This window comes from Meleagris gallopavo, chromosome 16, assembly GCF_000146605.3.
Source record: "Meleagris gallopavo isolate NT-WF06-2002-E0010 breed Aviagen turkey brand Nicholas breeding stock chromosome 16, Turkey_5.1, whole genome shotgun sequence".
Taxonomy (NCBI): Eukaryota; Metazoa; Chordata; class Aves; order Galliformes; family Phasianidae; genus Meleagris; species Meleagris gallopavo.
In genome coordinates, this window is record NC_015026.2 from 92,313 (window position 1) to 110,363 (window position 18,051).

An 18,051-nucleotide genomic window follows, 5' to 3' on the forward strand; every position below is an offset into this window, starting at 1 on the left:
TGAAATTGGAGGCGGCTGAATCTTGGAAGTGTTCTCTATTTCAGGTTTCAGCTTTGCTTTTCTTCCTTCCTTTTTCTCTGGCCAGGGTGGCACTAAGCCTGTTCTCCCCACTCCCCAGTCTCGGTGACTAAGGCTTGCTCTTTGGGGGTTTGCTGCTCGATGTGTGCTGCATCTTTCTCCAGCAGCATGCAGTGTGAGTGGGGAAGGAGGGCAGGGGTGTGCGGGCTGCCAGGTCAGGCTGGTGTCCTTGCAGAGGTGAATTCAGGTGTCCCTGGAGTTGCTGCTGTAGGGGAGTGATGGGGCTTGAGGAGGTTCCCATCCCTCCCGCCATCAGATGCTGGCAACATAAGCCTATTTACCTTAGTAAATACCTGGTAATGTGGTCTCAGGCCTTCCTCTGGACTCGGCAGAACTGATGACCTGTAAGAGCACAGAAGTGTCTGGGCGGAAGCTGTTTTCATTTAGACAGCTGTGGCACATTGGCTTTTGTTGTACCGATGGCAAAGCTGCCCTGTTGCAAATAGAAGTGGGCTCCTGGCCTTGCTGTGAGGTCCCTCTCCTGGGGCTGCATCTCAGCGTCATGTCCCTGCTCAGTGCCCAGGGCTGCCCCATCCCAGTGCAGAATCCAGCACTGCTCCTGTTATTCCTCGTGGCTGCCAATGCACATCCCTCTAATCTGTCCAGATCTCTCTGCAATGCTTTTCTTCCCTCCAGGGAAGCAGCAGCTCTTCCCAGTTCAGTGTCTTCTGCAAACTGACTCAGTGTGTCTTCCAGCCCTGGATCCAAGTCGTTGAAGAAGACATCAAAGAGAACCGACCCCAAAACTGAGCCCTGCAAATCCCAGCAGTGACTGAAGCAGCAACAGGGTCACTCTGATTTGCACCCGCTGTAAGGGATAAGCAGAGTTGCACTAGGACCAAAACTATCTATAACTATGCCAATGTCTCACTTGAACACACTGCATTTGTTCCCTTCCTTTGGGAAATGATTTTTGGATGTCACCTGGAATGCCTTTTGCTCCTGATTCATGTATGAACTACATTTGTGTTTGGTTGTTTGTTTTGAGACATGACAGGCAGAAGCTGGAGCTGCTGCCAGCCTGGTGCAGTGCTGATATGGAGAAAAGTCCTGGGGACCCTGCAGGCAGTTCGTTGCAATGGGGGCAGCAGCTCCCTCCCCTCTGCTATGGCAGCTCGCTGTGTGTTTGCCCAGGTGTAGGGCAAACGTTGTGTTGGCTTATCAGAGCCTCTCTCAGGGAGGATGGTACCCAAAGACCTAAAATGCACTGTTGGCTCTGACAGCTGCCACCCTGCCTCTGCTGAAGGAGTACTGGACTCGTTTTCATCCCAACACCTGCTGAGGATTGTCTCAGAAATCCAAAAGAGAAAATAATCTGTGTGCTCTTCTTATTATTTTGTAGGAAAACTGAGAAGAGTTTGTGCAGATCCTGCTTTTTAAGGGCAGGAAATGTGTGCAGGTATTGTGGCAGGGTCAGCCTTGAGAGTCTACAACTGCAAAACTCCTTTTTTCTAGAGCAGGAACTTACATAAAGAAGCCACTGTGCTTACAGCAGTACATGTTTACAGAGCATTGGTCGCTTAAACATTTAAAGCAATTTTCTCAATATCTTCATCACTTGAAGGGAAGATCTCAAGAACAGCACGAAATACAGCTCTAGAACAGCATGAGGTACACATCCCTGTTGTCTTTCTGCCTTTTCCAGTGACTTCCCAGCCCCTGTGCCTGCTTGTCCACCAGCCCCGCTCTGATTTTGGCATGCTGCTGCTGTGCAGGGGTTGCACGGTGCTCAGTGATGGTGTCGGGACACGTCCTGCGGGGCAGTGAGTTCCCAGGGGAAGGAGGCTGGCAGCCCCACCACAAAGTGCTGTCGAGTGCTGGAAGAAAAGTGTCACTTCTTGGCGGGGTTTTGCTTTTCCTGGTTACATCAGATGTAATCTCACAGCTGAAAGCTCGAATTTTAACTCGTCCGAGTTTTGTTTCAGCGCGCATTGATGTGAAGCATCCTGTGTTGGCATGAGTAATTGGGAACAGGTCAGAGATTCCTACTTACACCCTGCCCATTCCCATGGGAAAGTGGCTGGTGGGCAGGTTTCCCATATATTGCCTGGCAGAAGGGATAAAGGTTGGGATGCCCTGGAGCTTTGCCCAGGAACGATGATGGTGCTCGTGCGTGAAGCCCGGCCTTGGGGGGGGAGCGGGGTGTCTGTCCCCAGCCGTGGTGACAACAGGTTGCTGCGTGCCAGGTCTGCTGGCTGCTCCAACAGTGGGGTCACGTTGGCATCGGCGTAAGCAGGAGCCTGAAGAAGAATAGCAGAGGGGTTGGACTGAATGCTAAATCGCAGGGAACAGCCCCAACTTGTTCACTGAGCGTCGGTAGTGTGGTGACATCATGCTTGGTGTTGGTCAAGAGAGATGGGCTGATAGCTGCTGAGCTTTCAGCAGGGCTGCTTGCCTCCTGCAGGGCTGTGTGTCTGGGGGCCAGGCGGGTGGCAGCGGGGCCAGGAGGCTGCAGGAGCTGCAGGGATGTGGTGTGGGGTTGTGGCTGTGCATCCCTGCTGGAGGAGCTGAGATGTCATTCCCGAAATGAGCTGTGTGCGGCTGCCAGCTGAGGTGATGCTCGGGTTGGGGAAACCACTGATGACTACAGGAAGGAAAACTTAACACCTTTGCTGAATTGATCAGTTTCTGAGCTGCGACCCCCCCAACCCCCCCAAAAAAAAAAAAACTAGAGCTGTGGTACAGCATGGCTGGGAGCATCAGAGTGCCAGCAGCGCTCTGGGCGACAATGACATCTAGTGGCTGCTGTGCCCGGCCAGGCAGCAGCTCTGTGACAAGGGGAGCTGAGCTCCAGCCCTGGGCTGCAGCCTGGGCTGCACAGCAGCGTCTCGGACGGGGCCAGGTAGGGGCAGCCCTGCTCTGCATCCCCTCAGTGCCACGCTGAGTTTAGGGGTGGCTGTGGTTGGCAGGGCAGCAGTACGTGGGTTTGGCTTGTGTCACATAGGATCTGCTTCCTGCTCTGAGCACCGAGCCAGAGCAGGACAAATTCCTCCCTAGAACAGTTAGGTGCAAGCTTTAATGGAAAGGTCCCTTTGAGCTGGCCTGATGCACTGTGTGCATGCAGAGGGGAAGTCAGAGCTGAAACTGTCACAGATGTTGCAGCTGCAGTCTTTGTTCTCACCGCTGAGCTTTAGGTGGAGGTTTTTTGCTCAAAGCAACTTGTACATTTAGCCCTTAATTCAAATATGGGCGTATGCAGATTGGACAAAAAAGAATCACAGAATGCCCTGGGTTGAAAAGGACCACAAGGATCATCTAGTTTCAGCCCCACTGCTATCTGCACGGTCGCCAGTCACCTGTGCCCAGAGCCACATCCAGCTTGGAAGGCGTCGCTAGCTTCCAGCTTACTTTACCAGGTTTAAATGCTGATTGTAGCCTAGAATAAAAAGACAAAACAGCTTTGCTTTTTGCTTGGGTGCACACAACTTCCTCAGGCTGATTTCATTGCAGTCCTTCAGTGGTGCCATCCTCAAAGGCCACTGCGTTTCTCTTCCAGCTGAGATGTGCAGGAGGAGCTGTGCATGGACCAGGGGACTGACAGCTCCCAGAGTGTGAAACCCAGCCCTTCTGCCCTCCTCTGTGTGCTGTGAGCATGAGGTGTTGGATGTTGATGCCTCTTACTTTGCCCAGCTGGTCCTGCTTTGGGAGCTAAGAGGATTCATAGGGATGCTCTGCTCTCTCATGGGCATGGAGCAGCTCACTGCTGCTTGCTGTCCCTGGGGATGCAGGTTTTATATCTGCCAAGCAAATAAATACAAACCACTCGTCGTCTCTGGAGGAAGATAAAACGTAAACTATCTATTTTCTGTGATAAAGCACTGGAAATAGTTGGAATTTAAGATAATTATCTTGATTGCTTTTTATAGCGCCCTGCGAAGACTGAAATCTAATTTGTTTCTCTCTAACAGGGAGCTCCTGCTGATGACTCAGACAAAAATCCATTTGCCTTATTGACAAACTCGTCTGTTTGGTTTTCAGGGCAGTGTTGTTGCAGAAGGGACATACAGGTGGTTACTCAGCAGTGAGTTTTTAATACATGTTCAAAGTTTGATATCTAGTGGCTGGAGGAGAGAATGAAGCTGATGCAATCGGAGGGAAGTTACTTGGCATTGCTGAAGATGGCTGTAAATTGTAAATTGTGTAAATCATGCTCTCCAGTGGGTGCAGCAAGTGGTAGAGTTCAACCAGATGTACAGGAGCTTGCAGGGAAGCTGCAGGAGGGGTGGCTGTGCCCTGGCTTGAACAAAATCTGTGTCTGAAGGTGCTGGGCACTCCTCATGTGACTGCAATTTTGGAGTCTTCTGCTGGTCTGGAGCAGGGGCCCTATGGGAAGCAGTTATCCGAGCTGTTTTCTCAGCTGTTGTTGAGAAGGGAGTGCCTTCTGCCTGCTTCTGCCCCTGCCTGCTCAGCAGCCGAGCTGCTGGAGGAACCTCCTGAAGTTGCATCAGCCTTCGCTTCCTGGCCTGATTCGCAGACACACGTGGCCCTAATGTGAAACCCATCAGATTGCTCCCCTGCTGAGAGGAAGGAAAATGAAATACAGAGGTGATGGAGCATGGCTGTGCCGTGGTGGGGCTTGTAACTGAGGGTTTCTGGGCTTTTCTCTCACTGGAACCCAACGCTCACATTGACCGCCCTGCGCTGCTCTGCAGTACAAGCTGCTGTGTGCTGCTGTGCCCTCAAGGATGAGTGTAGAGGGTGGCAATAGAGAAAGTAATATTCTTCCAAAATACATTCACACTGAGTCAGTTCTTCCATCGCCAAGTTTGAGACTTTACTTGTTTAATGAAGTAAGCAGTTTAATTTGCATGTTTTGATTAGCAAGCATAGCAGGTTTACAAGCCTTGTAGTTCTTTACTCCTTTTGTCCTTGTAGTCGGAAAGCAGCAGCTGTGTTCTCTGGACAGGCTTCTCAGCATCACCACCTCCCTGCCTGTTTGACCCCTGTTCTTTTCTCTTTAGGAATTGACTACAAGACGACTACCATCCTGTTGGACGGCAGAAGGGTCAAGCTGGAGCTCTGGTGAGTTTGGCTTCTGAGCTGCACCACAGCATGGCCAGTGCAGAGCATCCCTGGCTGTATGGTGAGGCTTGGTAGCTCCTCTACCCAGTAAGCTGTCCAGGTGAATCAGACCCCTTTCTGTGACTGAGCAGCACCAGCAGCAGGCTGTTCTTTGCCAGAGTGGTCCCATGTCAGTCTTTCTCCACCACAGCTGACTCCATTCCCATACAGCTCTTGCTCACTAAAGGAGTGATACTGTTTTGGAGGTAATACTGGACTCAACTGAAGCCGTAGAGTGGGAAACAAATAGAATTAGGAGGACAAAGCCCTCAGTTCCTACAGAAGCCTGGATTTGTCCATGACTTGGTCACCATACAGTCAGTGCCTGGAGAGCAGGGTGTATCCCTGGCACTGGGATGGAGAAGTGAGAACACTGCACGTAAAGGTGACCCTTCCTTACCTGTCAGCACTGGAAGAAGACCTGGAGCCCATCTGGTCCAGCTCTGAGATATAAACTGTTAAGAAGATGCCCCAACAGTGCAGGAAGAATAGCCTGCACCTGTTGTGCTTCAGCTGGACCTAGTGGGGAGTGACACAGGTCCTAAAACATGAAAGCAAACATGTCTACAAGGCGTGTATGAAATAACTGGAATATTAGTGTTCTGTGTGAACTGTTACATTGGGAATGAATGACACATTCTCAGCCTCAGAGACTGACTAAGGGTGTATGATTTCATGGTTTAATTATAATCCTGCTCTCTCAGGAACTGATGTCCTCATTTTTCTAACAAACAGCTAATTTATCTCTGCCCTATGTAATTGCATACACTCCTTGTATTTTGTGTTCCTTATTCTTGTAAGGTGCCACTTTTCCCATCTGTAGCCCAGTGGGAGATGTGGAGTCTGGGATTTACTTTTTCCTACGTTTCACAGGTGTAACTCTAGTTTTCTTTGTTTCAGGGACACGTCGGGGCAAGGCAGATTTTGCACCATTTTCAGGTCGTACTCCAGAGGAGCCCAGGTGAGCACTGCTGTCCGGTATTTGACAGGAGCAGTCCTTTTCTTTAGGTTGTAACAATCTTTCATGCCATAGCAAAAAGCTTTGAGGCAAATCGAGCATCAAAAGGATGGGATCTGTGAAAATACCAAGAGGCACCACAGGTCTTCCTGTGCTCTGGTTTTCTTGTTTTATGGAATGATAGGAGACAGAGGAGTGAGTGACACTCCCAGGCTGCTGCTGGAACATTCTGTAATGGATTACTCCCTGTTGGCTTATAGACAAGGGTTGAGAGGTTGGAATTAAAGAGAATGTGGCAATTCTAACCTGAGATCTGCCTTAGCTTTAATGTGGGGACTCCTAATTTCCGAGGCTTATCAGGTATGTTTCAAAACAACACCAACTTTCCCAATGGAGTTCTTCCTCTGTATTGCCACCAAATCAGTTCAAAAATAAGGTGGCTCCTGCTTGTATGTTTGGTGCAGGCTTGAAACTAGAGCAGCTCAGCTGGATCTTAAACTTTAAGTTCCTTAAAACATGAAACAGAGCATTAAATTTTGAGCTTCTCCTTTGGGCCTTGTTCCAGAATAGCATCTAGATGGTGAATGCTAGTAAAATCTTTTGGTCTTCTGAAAAAAATGCTACTTAACGGTACTTTTTTGATGTATTAATAGTCATCCTTTGAGTAACATCCCAGAGTCCCTCCAGATAAAGGATCATTAGCTTAAAAAAAATATATATCTCATTTAGTTAAAAGAACTACAGTGATTTTCTTTCTTTTCTTATTCAAAAAGTTTGGCAAACATCCTTCTACTTCTACACAGAACTTCACCCTGCTCACACTGTATTTCAGAAAACTGTACAGAGCTCAGTCCTAATGTAACCTGCATGCTTGAGATGGTGTCCTTTCCCTTATGAGTTATAAGCAAGCAATCAGGCATTGTGGTTTTCTGGTTGCCACACAGCTTGGCTTTGGGCAGTCTTCGTGAGACCTTGCTGTCAAATGCCCAAATCAAACAGGGAGCAGCAAGCACAGTGTCTGCACAGGGCTCCAGCCAGCAGAGCCTGCACCGTGTGTGCCAGAACTTGTGGCTGCCATGCGATGAACTGGGACAGATGGGGAAGGTGAAGGAAATGGTGATGAGAATGTTTAGACAGATAAAGATACGTGTCTGTTTAGCAACTGAAGCAGAGCTGTAAGGCACTGGGAGTGCATCCGTTGGGTTCCTGCAGCCTTTCTTCTGCACACACCACACCTGAGGCTGGATGGGATAAGCCAGCTTGAAATGGCTTTCTTTTATCTTCCTTCCTTGTAATGAGGTCCTTGATCATCTTTGATTTAGAGGTAACATCTTACCCTTCTGCTTTATTCATCAGCATTGCTTTAGGAACACTCACTGTACAGTGGGGAAGGTTTGCCTTGTCCATCTTACCTGCACACCGTCCTCAAGGACTTGGACAGGCATTCACAGTAAATGTGATCAGCCAGCTTGGCAGAGGCACCTGTAACATGAACGGTCTATTGCTGAATGCTGGAGTGTGCACTTCACTTAGGCAGCAGAGTGCAGCTTATGCTTCTTCCTCAGGGTCTGTCTTTTGTCTGCGCCACAAATCCCTGTTACAGAGAACTGTTGTGATGCCTTGGTCCCAACAACAACCAGTCTTTACCCTTTGTAACAACAAAATAGCCAGAAGCAGCAAGCCTGCCTGAAGAAGAGAGAGTTCCCAAGTGAAATGTCTCCACTGCTCACTGAAAAACGTTCTTGTGATGAGCACTGCATGGTGAGCAATGAGCGGGTGCCTTCTGAAGGCTGAGAGCTGCAGCCCTGGTGCAGTTTTCTCCAGGTGGTTTGAAGTACAGCTTCAGGTGGTTGGCTCCCATGTGGCACCCCAGCAGTGTTCCTGGATTAGCAGGATTGCAAGTGTCTCTGAAACAACCTCCATGTCTTTCAATGGAAGCGGAAAGTATGCTAATTTAAACTCTCCATGGTTAACCAATGCAAGAGGGATGTTAGATTTGGATAATGAAGATCTCTGCTGCAAGAACAGGCTTGAATACTTGTTAGCTTCTGCATGCTGGTGATAAGAACTTCTGTCAGAGCTGGGCAGAACTGCCCTTCCTCTGGGAGCAAGCTGCCACCTCGTAGGTTGGCAACACAGTTTTATTGATAGCATAAAGACGGCTCAACCCAGTGTGATCTGGGTGGTGAGGAAGGCATGAAGTGTTCCTGAGTTCTCTGTTTCTTCCAGACGTGCTTGATGCTGTGTGTTGGATTGAGTTTCTGTGCTTCAGCAGTCTGCTTTCCTCTCTTCTCTCTTGGTGTCATCAGACTTCGGGAGTTCTGTGGGAAGCCTGATGCAAGCACTGTTGGAAGCAAGAGAAACAGCTTTTTCTAACCTAACAAACCAGGAGCTCAGGAAGAGCAGAGCAGAGAAGAGAGATGCCAGAGGGGTTAAACTCTGCTTAAAGTGCAGCATGATATTTATGCGAGAACAGCTTGGTGTAAACTGGCCATGAACACTTCGTGCTGAAAACAAGCAGAAGGCTTTTATTGAGCAGAGACAGGGCTTCTGGACTGGGCTTCCTTTAAGGAATAACAAGGACTAACAGTGAGAGCTGGGTTTCCAGAGAGAGCTGTGAGGCTGTTGGGAGAGCAGGAGGTGCTCTGGTGCCACGGGCTGGCCCTTGCTGGAGCTGGCTGAGAAGGGGTGCACGTCCACGAGTGGAGAGAGCTTAAGAAAATACACAGAACAGCTGCTTGGTGAAAAGTGCCTTCAAGTAAGGGAAGCACACCTGGCTCCCCTTCCCACCTCATTGCTTCTTGAATGGAATGATAAGAATTTAATCTTCTGAAGTTAAACCCGTGCTAAATGGAAAAGTGGTACCCAGGTAGGAGCCCGACCTTGTGAGCTTTCCTTTCTGACACAGCAGAGCTTTGTGCTTTTGCTCAGCCTGGGCTGCAGGATTCTTTCTGAGCACCTTGGTGCCTTGCCCAGGGTTCCATGCTGCTGTTCAGGCTTCTGACTCTGGAGCTGTGTGGTTTTCTTGTTGGGGAGGAACGTCTCCCTGTTGGAAACATCTCAGAGTAGCCTTGCTGTCCCTGGTGAGCTGGCTTCTAATGGGGGGACCTCCTTCAACCAATGCAGACAAGTCCCAGACCTCCAGGCAGTGTGACAGAAGTCCTTCAGGAACGGTTACAGGCTATCTACAGAAAGTCAAACTGACATTCAGGAATGCTCCCATCTTACAGCAAGGCTGCAGCCCTAACAGAAAAATGAGTATTGCTGAGTTCTGCTTTGGCAGCAGGTTCGAGTGGTTGCTGTCTATCCCACTTAGGGCTTCTCAGCATGCAGAGAGCTGTGGGCTTTTTGGCAGCTCAGCAGGCTCTGAGATGCAGGCTGTGCTCTGCTGTGCAGTTTCTGGGTGCTGCAAACACTTTACCTGCCTCTGGTCATTCTGAGGGACGCCCAGCTGCTGGAGGAGTCAGCTCTGCCTGTCACAGTGCTTCCTGCCAGCTCAGAGATAAATAACCCCCCATGTGTTACGCCGTTGGGAAACGCTTTGGCAGCAGGGAGCAGTGCCCTGGGCCAAGGTCCCAGGTGCCAGCTGGAGAAGGGACATGGTGTTCTCCTTGCTGTCTTTGTTTATGGCTTACTTAGTCCCGTGGGCTGCAAAAGTCCAGTCTGGGGGTTCTTCCAGGCTTCCTCAGCAACCAACAGCTTTGTTCCATCAGTGCAGAGTAGCAGCAAGTGAGGCTTTCCTGGCTGCCCTGTCCTCTGAGGTTTGTGGCAGTGGTGGGAGCACTTGTTTTCAAGCACGCTGCTTCTACCACCTTTCAAAGCTTGCGAGTCTGCTTGCTGCAGGTGCTTAAGCAGACAGAGATGCGGTTTGATTCTCTCTTTGATTATGTGGACTTTCTGTGAGCTCCTGCTGTAAACAAGCCTGACTTCTGGCAGTGTAAGGGTCCACGTGTGCTGCTGGGTACAATAATAGATTATCCCTGTTCTTTGTTCACTGCGTGATGCACTCATGTGGAAATCTGTCACTGGGAGCTCAGGCTTGCACCAATCCCAGCAGTGTGGAACAAAAGCAGACTGGAAATGGACTTTGAAAATGAATTGTGAAAAATCCTGGGACAGTGCTGGGGGATAAAGGCCTCTCCCACCCACCACCAAAACCTAGGGGCAGGTTGGGGAGAGGCTGCTCAGCTCAGGGGCTGGAGAGGAGTGCACAACAGCTGTGCCAGGTGTTCTCACAAGGTGTCCTGTGAAGCTAAATATTGAGAGGTATGGAGATATCAGGGTGTTGAGAGCCATCGGGGCACTTAAAGAAGGTTTTGGGCTGCAGATGGGAATCTGTTCGTCTTTCTGGTTGATTACAATTCGGCACGTATTATTCCACAGGAATCTTTTTGTTTATAAACCTGGAAGAAAAAAAAAAGCCAACAGCTCTTCCTCAGAGCTGTCTGCAGAGTGGAGCCAGCTCCCTGCGTGCGTGCGTGTCTGCAAGCTGTTCTTTGCAGGGGAGAAAACAGTTTGTTTTGGAGCACACCTGTGCTGCCTGGGAGAAGCTCGAGGTCCCCTGGCTGAGCCCCATGTGGAGCTGCCTCCTCCCGTTTGCCCCAGCACCATGCTGGGAGGATGGAGACAGGACTGGGCCACTGGGCAGTGTGGCCTTGGTGTCTGCTCTTGGGAAGCTTTGCTTGACAGTCTGAACTCAAAATGTGTGTGTGTGTGTGTGTGTGTGTGTGTGTGGAGTTATGTTATGACTTGGGAGGCTGTGCTGGCAGACAGTGTAGAATTAGAGAACGCGATCTTGACCTTCCGCTTTGATCCTGAGAACTTGGGGTTGTGGTTTTGCTGATGTTTTATCCCGATTGCTCTACAAAGCAGATTCAGGCTGCAGCTGCCAGCAAGCTTAAAGCCCCTCTGCCCCGAGAGCATGGTGCTGGCAGAAGCTGTCCTCACAAAGCGGCTCTTGGGTCTGTTTCTGTTGGCTCAAGTTGTCAGTCCAGAAGGAAAGCAAGTAGGGCCTATTGAACACCCTGGCAGTTTGTTCTGGAAGGAGGTCCTCAAACCTCTTCCTCTGTTGTTTCCTGATTATCATTTGTTTACGTGTGCAGCTTTGGAAGCTAGAAGTCAAAACAGACAGAACAAATGAAGAAAGAATGGGTTTCCCCCCAGTCCTGTCCCTTTTTTTTCTTTTTTCTTTTTTCCCCCATGGAATGCACTTTATTTTAGTGATGTCTCTCTTCTGGTAGCAGGTGGTTCTCAATTTTGTCACCTTAAGATCTCCTTTGCACCAGGACTTGCTGTAGGGCTGGCTGTTCCCTGTGGGTTCTGATCCCAGGAGGACTGGCTCTGCCCAGCTGCCTGCCCTGTCACACCATGCAGTCAGGCTGTTTGCTTTGCTCTCAGCTCAGTCCAGCTGCCTTCCACGTGAGCTGGATCCGTCCCCAGAAGCACTTCTGGCTCGCTCACAGGGCTGAGCAGTGGCCATCAGGTTTGTGGCAGGAGGAATGCACAAAGCACAGCCCTGCTCCTCTGGATGCAGAGTCATTGAGGTGGTTCTTCGTCCTCTTTGGAAACCCCCTGACCAAAGCAAAGCTGTTGTCTTTTCCAGAGTTGATCACTTGTTGGAAATAGGAGTAAAATCCTCCCCAGCAGATCTGAGTTAAGTATAGGACAAGGGGGAATGGTTTTAAACTGAGACAGGGGAGGTTTAGGTTGGATATGAGGAGGAAGTTTTTCCCCCAGAGGGTGGTGAGGCACTGGAACAGGTTGCCCAAGGAGGCTGTGGATGCTCCATCCCCGCAGGCATTCAAGGCCAGGCTGGATGTGGCTCTGGGCAGCCTGGGCTGCTGGTTGGTGACCTGCACACAGCAGGGGGTTGGAACTGGGTGAGCACTGTGCTCCTTTGCAACCCAGGCCATTCTATGATAGACCTGTTGCATCAATGTTATCCCTATCAAGCACATAAATAATGCAACTGGAGCAACATTCTTTTAGCCTTTCAGTTTTGGGGTATAGAAGTGGTCTTCTGGGCGAATCTCCCTTTTAGTTTGCCTCATTTGCAACCTGGTGACTGCACGTTTTCTTCCATCAGGGAATTCTCCTGGTGTATGACATCACCAACCGCTGGTCCTTTGATGGGATAGATCGATGGATAAAGGAAATAGATGAGGTAAGCTACATGGAAGGACCCAGGAGCGTGCTGCCTTCCTGCCAAACACCATTCTTTCACACTGGGGCTGCCCGCCCCTCTGGCCCAGGGACCAGGAACACTGAGTCCAGGGAGATAAATGTGGCACCAAAGTGCAGTGGTCTGTAACAAAATCCAGGGTGGTGCCACCTCTGATACGGGAGCAGGAGTGGTTCTGCTGTGGTTCCCTATGAAGTGAACTGTAGAGAGGAAAAAATTAATTGTCCTCATTTATGTAGCATTGACTGCTCAGCATCAGAGCAGCTTCTACTCTCTTGCTCTTCGCTGCTATTGAAGTTAGGCTGAGTTGATTGCCCTCACTGAAGACAAGCCGTGATTATTCTTCCACGTATGTTTTTCTTTTTGCAGCATGCCCCAGGGGTGCCCCGGATCCTGGTGGGAAACAGACTTCACCTGGCCTTCAAACGACAGGTGCCCACAGAGCAGGCCAGGGCGTACGCTGAGAAGAACTGCATGACATTCTTTGAGGTCAGCCCACTGTGCAACTTCAACGTCATAGAGTCCTTCACAGAGCTGTCTCGTATCGTCCTCATGCGGCACGGCATGGAGAAGATCTGGAGACCCAACCGAGGTGGGCAGTGAGAAAGGAGCTGTGTGTGGGCTGGAGCAGAGGGAGTGCCCAGATGGGTGTGTGTGCGCTCATCATACCTGTGGGATCTGAGAGCACCTGCCCTGGTGAGCAGCCTCGAGTCAGGAGAGCTGAAGCTGAGCCAGAGCAAGCTGCCCGTACTGGTGCAGCTCCAGAGGGCCGTTCAGCATGTCTAGGCTCTGGAATGCTCTGGGACATCCTTACACCTCTGCATTTACTCTAGGTAAAGCTAAAGGCAATTAAGCTCACAACTTGAAAGGACTTAAATCAGATGACTGTGTGTGTGGGATGCACCAAGCGTAAGCACCTCTGTCCTTACCCTTGTCTGAGCCTGTATCTCCTGTTCTGGAGAGATGGGGGGCAGGGTGAGCCCAGGGCAGTGCAAGGAGGTGAAAGGGGCTAAACCCCATCCCTGCTGTAGGCATGGAGCAGCAAGCTGGGGTATTCCACATATACCCAGGTGCGTAGTCTGTGGCGTGAACAGAGCCTGCCTTATGTCTCAGCCTGTTGAATTTGAAGCAAAATAGTCTTAGGACCCCCTGTTCCTAGCTGGGGGTAGCAGTGTGGCTGACTGACAGGCTGAGCAGCAGGAGTTTAACACTCCCATCCGGGTGACCTTTCTTTGTCTGGGTGCTCTGTCCTAGTGAGCGAGAGCAGATCCTGTGTGCTGGCCCTGCTGGCCAAATGCTCTGCCAGATTTTTCAGGACTGGAGGCAGCTTTGCTTGCTGCTTGGGAGCAGTGAGTGGCTGGAGGTGAACGTGTGCCCTCCTGTGGCCGGCTGCTGGGAAATCCCATCCCACAGGCTTCCCACAGCTCATTCCTGTGGCTCACGCTGAGCTAAGAGCATGCTGGCAAGCCTTGTCCTGGCTTGAAGGGACGTTCATTGCTGTGAGCACCCTGCAAAGAGCCATCCCTGCAGCTGCTCCTCACTGAACAGGTCCCAGGCAAGGCTGCCCTGCAGCGGGGCTGGCTACATTGCCTCCTTCCCAGACCTCTCCTTGGGGCCGAATGGTGACTGGGAATTGGGACCTTGAGCAGGGCTGGTGTGCTGCACCAAGCAGAGAGACAGCGCTGCCTGAGCCCAGTGCTGACACCAAAGCTGACGTCTTGCAGAGTGCTGGCTTGCAGGACTCAGCTGGAGCCTGGGAGGCCTTTATTCCCATGTTGTTATTCTAACAAATATAATTTGGTGAAGCACTGATACAGGTTGCTCAGAGACAGGTGGTGCCCTGTCCCTCGAGATGCTCAGGTCAGGCTGGAGCACCTGATGATAGGTTCATTGCAGGGCAGCCGGACCAGATGATCTTTAAAGGTTCCTTCCAACACAAATGATTCTGTGCCTCTTCTCGGGGCTCCAGTGGAGTTGCCATTGGCTCTTCTCCCCTAACCAGCAAGAGCTGCAGGGCATAAAGAGGTGTATGAAGAAGGCAGCCTTGCACTGTGCTGGCCCTGACTGTCCGCTCTCTCCTCCCCGCAGTGTTCAGCCTGCAGGACCTGTGCTGCCGAGCCATCGTTTCCTGCACCCCCGTGCACCTCATCGACAAGCTGCCGCTGCCCGTCACCATCAAGAGTCACCTGAAATCCTTCTCCATGGCCAACGGGATGAACGCGGTGATGATGCACGGCCGCTCCTACTCCCTGGCCAGCAGCGGGGGAGGCAGCAGCAGCAAAGGCAACAGCCTGAAGAGATCCAAATCCATTCGGCCGCCCCAGAGCCCCCCCCAGAACTGCTCGCGCAACAACTGCAAGATCTCTTAGCAGGACGGGCACGCCGTGAGCTCCGTGTGCACCCACACGCCCATGTACAGACGTTCGCACACTTCACCCTTTCCGACCGGATCCTTCAGGATGGGCCTCGGCTGCTCTCCCCGCGGTGCACGCAGGCGTCAGGAATGTGCTCTCCTTTGGCCCCGCATGTGAAGCGTGCTGCCGGCTGCAGGGGGGAGAGGACTCTGCCGAGTGACCCTCCAGGAATGCTTTGGGCTTCACCTCTCGGCCTGGGGTGGAAAATTCAGCAGCTGCCGGGTTGGGGAGGGGGAAAGGGGGAAAAAAGCTCATCCCGTTTCGATGGAGAAATGGATTTAATGGCAGATTGAGAGGCTTAAGGGAGTAGGCAAGGAGAATCTGTGCTGCGACTTTAACTCTTGGACTCCTGAGCGAATTGCTGGTGCAATAGTGGCTGTTGGATGTAGTTGAGGAATTAAAAAATAAAATTAAAAAAAAGAAGAGAGGGGAGAGGGGAATAAGTGACCGTTTTCACCAAGATGTTAACCTGCTGTTGCCAAAAAAAAAAAAAAGCTAGACTGAAAAAGGCGAGAGTTGGCCATGATGAGGCTGAAGGAAGCAGTCTGCTTGCCTTCTGCCTTTCTTTATGTAAATATTATACATATATATATATATATATATATATATCACTTGTTTTGAAGGTTTTTTTTTTAAGAAGCAGTCAGGGAAAATTTTATGCAGCCATGTAAATAAAGCAGGGGATTAATTTAACCAGTGGCATCAAGAGGGGCAAGGTGGAGGACGTTAAGATGAGAGTACACAAATGCTTTAAGAGACTCTGACCCACTGCATGGGTTGATAGGAGGTTTTTGAATGCTGCATATACAGAAGGAAGGAACCATCGGTGCATTCCATACCCCCCAAGCTGCTTTACTTTGATCATTCCTTAAAGTGTGAGCGCTGAGGGCAGGCTGGGATTGAAGCAGAGCTGAGGGGCAGAGCAGAGAGGCTGAGGTGTGGGGTTGATGTGAGGCAGGGGCAGCTCCGAGCCCCCCAGATGCCTCACTCAGCTGCACAGCAGAGGACGCAGAGCCAGCAGGGACTGAGGAGCCGAGGTTGGAAGCGCTGAGTCCAGAGCAGAGGGAAGATGTGGAGTGTCCTGTGTGGGTGCAAGGTCTTGGCCATCCCTTCCAGAGCCCCACCTCCGCCGTGCCGCGCTCTGTGCACTCCTGGATCCTCGCACTGCCACCCCGTGTTGGCCCTGCATCCTGGCCTCCTGCTCTGCTTTCCCAAAGACATCCTGCCGAGCTCGTGGCTCCTCCTGAATGAAGGTGGGAAGGGACCAAGCGGCTTTTCCTGCTGGAGCGTGAAGGAGCTGGAGCAGGGCTGCATCTCCTGTGGGGATGTGCTCAGCTCAGGGCTGTGGCAGGAAACAGAGGGAGCCCGGGGCTCTGCGGTGCTTTGGAGGATGTGTGCTGCACAGCCAGAGCCTGAGATGTGCACGCAGTATGGGGGATGTCAAGCAAGGGCCTGGGCATCTGTGGCTTCATCCCACGGCAGTGTGGTGTTTGTGCTGCCAGTTCACCTGGAGACTGAAATGCTGCAAGGCTGGGGCCTGGCAGTGCCACTGAGCCGTGCCAGTGGATTCCATCGGACAGCCACGCCGTACGGACTGGGAGTCATCCACGAGGAGCAGAGCAGCACTGCTATCTCTGTCCTGCAGCCAGCAGCTCGGGGCCCCTCCTGCACCGCGGGGCAGGATGAAGCCGCAGCGGTGCTGCCGGGCTGATGCCCCTCGGTGCACGCAGCCCCCTGCAGAACAAAGCCTGGTGCTGGAGGGGTTCAGGGCTTGGCTCTGGCACGCTTTATTGCCCAGCTCAAATGAGCGAGGAGAGAATTAAAGCCCTTGCCGAGGCGAGGAGAAGAATCCTTTGTAGTGCTGATTTGGCTCAAGAGCAAAGCAGCGCCGATTTCGGCACGGAGTCCGAGGGATTTCCAGAACCTGTCTGAGACGGCCGGCACCTGTTCCCCATCACTTAACACAAAGCAGGAGACAATCGCTGGCTCTGCAGCCTGGCAGGCTGGGGATATACAGCCAACAGGTGATGCACCAGCGCTGAGAGGGGCACTCGTGGCCGCCTCCTGCCTGCAGGCACCCGGGATCCCTGCCCTGAGTACATCACACACCTCTGCTTGGTTCTGCTTTGGTCCTGGGCCGCCTCCCGCTCCTTTTGCCCAAAGCTGATGTTCTTTTTGTCCTGTAAGTCGAGAAGATCCCATCTGGAAGGAGAAGGGAAGATGGACCCAGAGTGTTTGCTCGGCCATTTATTGTTACTGTTTTTTAATTTAAAAGGAAAAGAGATTCTTGCATCTGATGTCAACACTAGTCTGTAGCTGCTCCCCACCACTTGTACCATTCCTGAGGGGTTTTTTTGGACTGTCCTTTTATTTTTGTATTCCTTTGTACAGTCAGTCAGTGTTGTTCAACTGATTATACATTGGTTTGTTTTATATAAATTAAAGCCTTTTTGTTTCGAACTGCCACGCGGGAGATGCAAGAGTCGTATCTCTTTTGGGGGGAGATGCTGGGGAGGACGAGGAGGTGGTTGTGCCCCGAGCTGGGCACGACCTGCTGAATCCTGACCCATGGAGTGGCTTTGATGGCTGCAGGGAGGCGGTGAGGCTGTGCAGCCCCCAGGCATGGTGAGCCCCCCAGCCCTGTCCCGCTCTCAGCCCACCTCCCCATGACCTCCCTCTCCCCCTGCCCTCTCGCTGCCCCAGGATCAGATTTTCCACTTCGTACCAGACTGGCCACGCTTGTTTTAACAGCTTAAGTGTAATATTGCTGAGGCTGGGAGGGAGTTGGGGGGAAATCAGATAGCGGCTGCAGCCTGGAAAGCCCTGAGCTAAGGTAAAAGCCTGTCTGGGGAAGAGGCACGGAGAGCTTTTTGTTCTCCAGGCTGCTGCTGGCAGGGGCAGCTCCTTCTCACCGCCCCACTTGGAAGCAGCTGTGTTGGCTTCAGGTGGGGGAAATGGTGGTGGGAGCCATCCTTACTGCAGAGACCTCTGGTGCCACAATATGGGGCTCTTAGAGGGGCACTGGGAATGCGCCCATGCACCTCCGTGTGCAGAACGGGGAGCGCTGGAAAGGCAAAAGCTGTGACAGTGCCTTCAGGTGAAAAAGTTTATCGCATGGGGGAGGATCGCTGCTTCTGCCCTAAGAAACACCATCCGGGAGGGGGGCTGTGCTCGTGCCCGGGGGTGCAGAGCTGGATGTAGGACGGGGAACTCTCCAGCGTGTGCTTTGGGGATGGAACGGGGGGGTTCTCCACGCACAGAGCTGTGCGTACGGGGCAGAGCTCCAGGCCGCAGTGCCACCTCTCAGGTTGGGCTGCCCTGACGCAACCAATTCCCTGTTTGCAAAATCCCATCCTGCC

General features: G+C 51.7%; 1 protein-coding gene across 1 annotated transcript; it reads left to right on the top strand.

Annotated features, from left to right (window-relative positions):
• Positions 1–4,633: 4,633 nt before the first annotated feature.
• Positions 4,634–14,928, top strand: RAB40C (RAB40C, member RAS oncogene family). Its single transcript, XM_019620592.1, has 6 exons — positions 4,634–4,647; positions 4,870–5,100; positions 6,040–6,100; positions 12,183–12,260; positions 12,648–12,870; positions 14,367–14,928. The coding sequence occupies exons 1-6, from the start codon at positions 4,634–4,636 to the stop codon at positions 14,645–14,647; spliced, it is 888 nt and encodes a 295-aa protein (XP_019476137.1). The 3' UTR covers positions 14,648–14,928.
• The last annotated feature ends 3,123 nt before the right edge of the window (positions 14,929–18,051 follow it).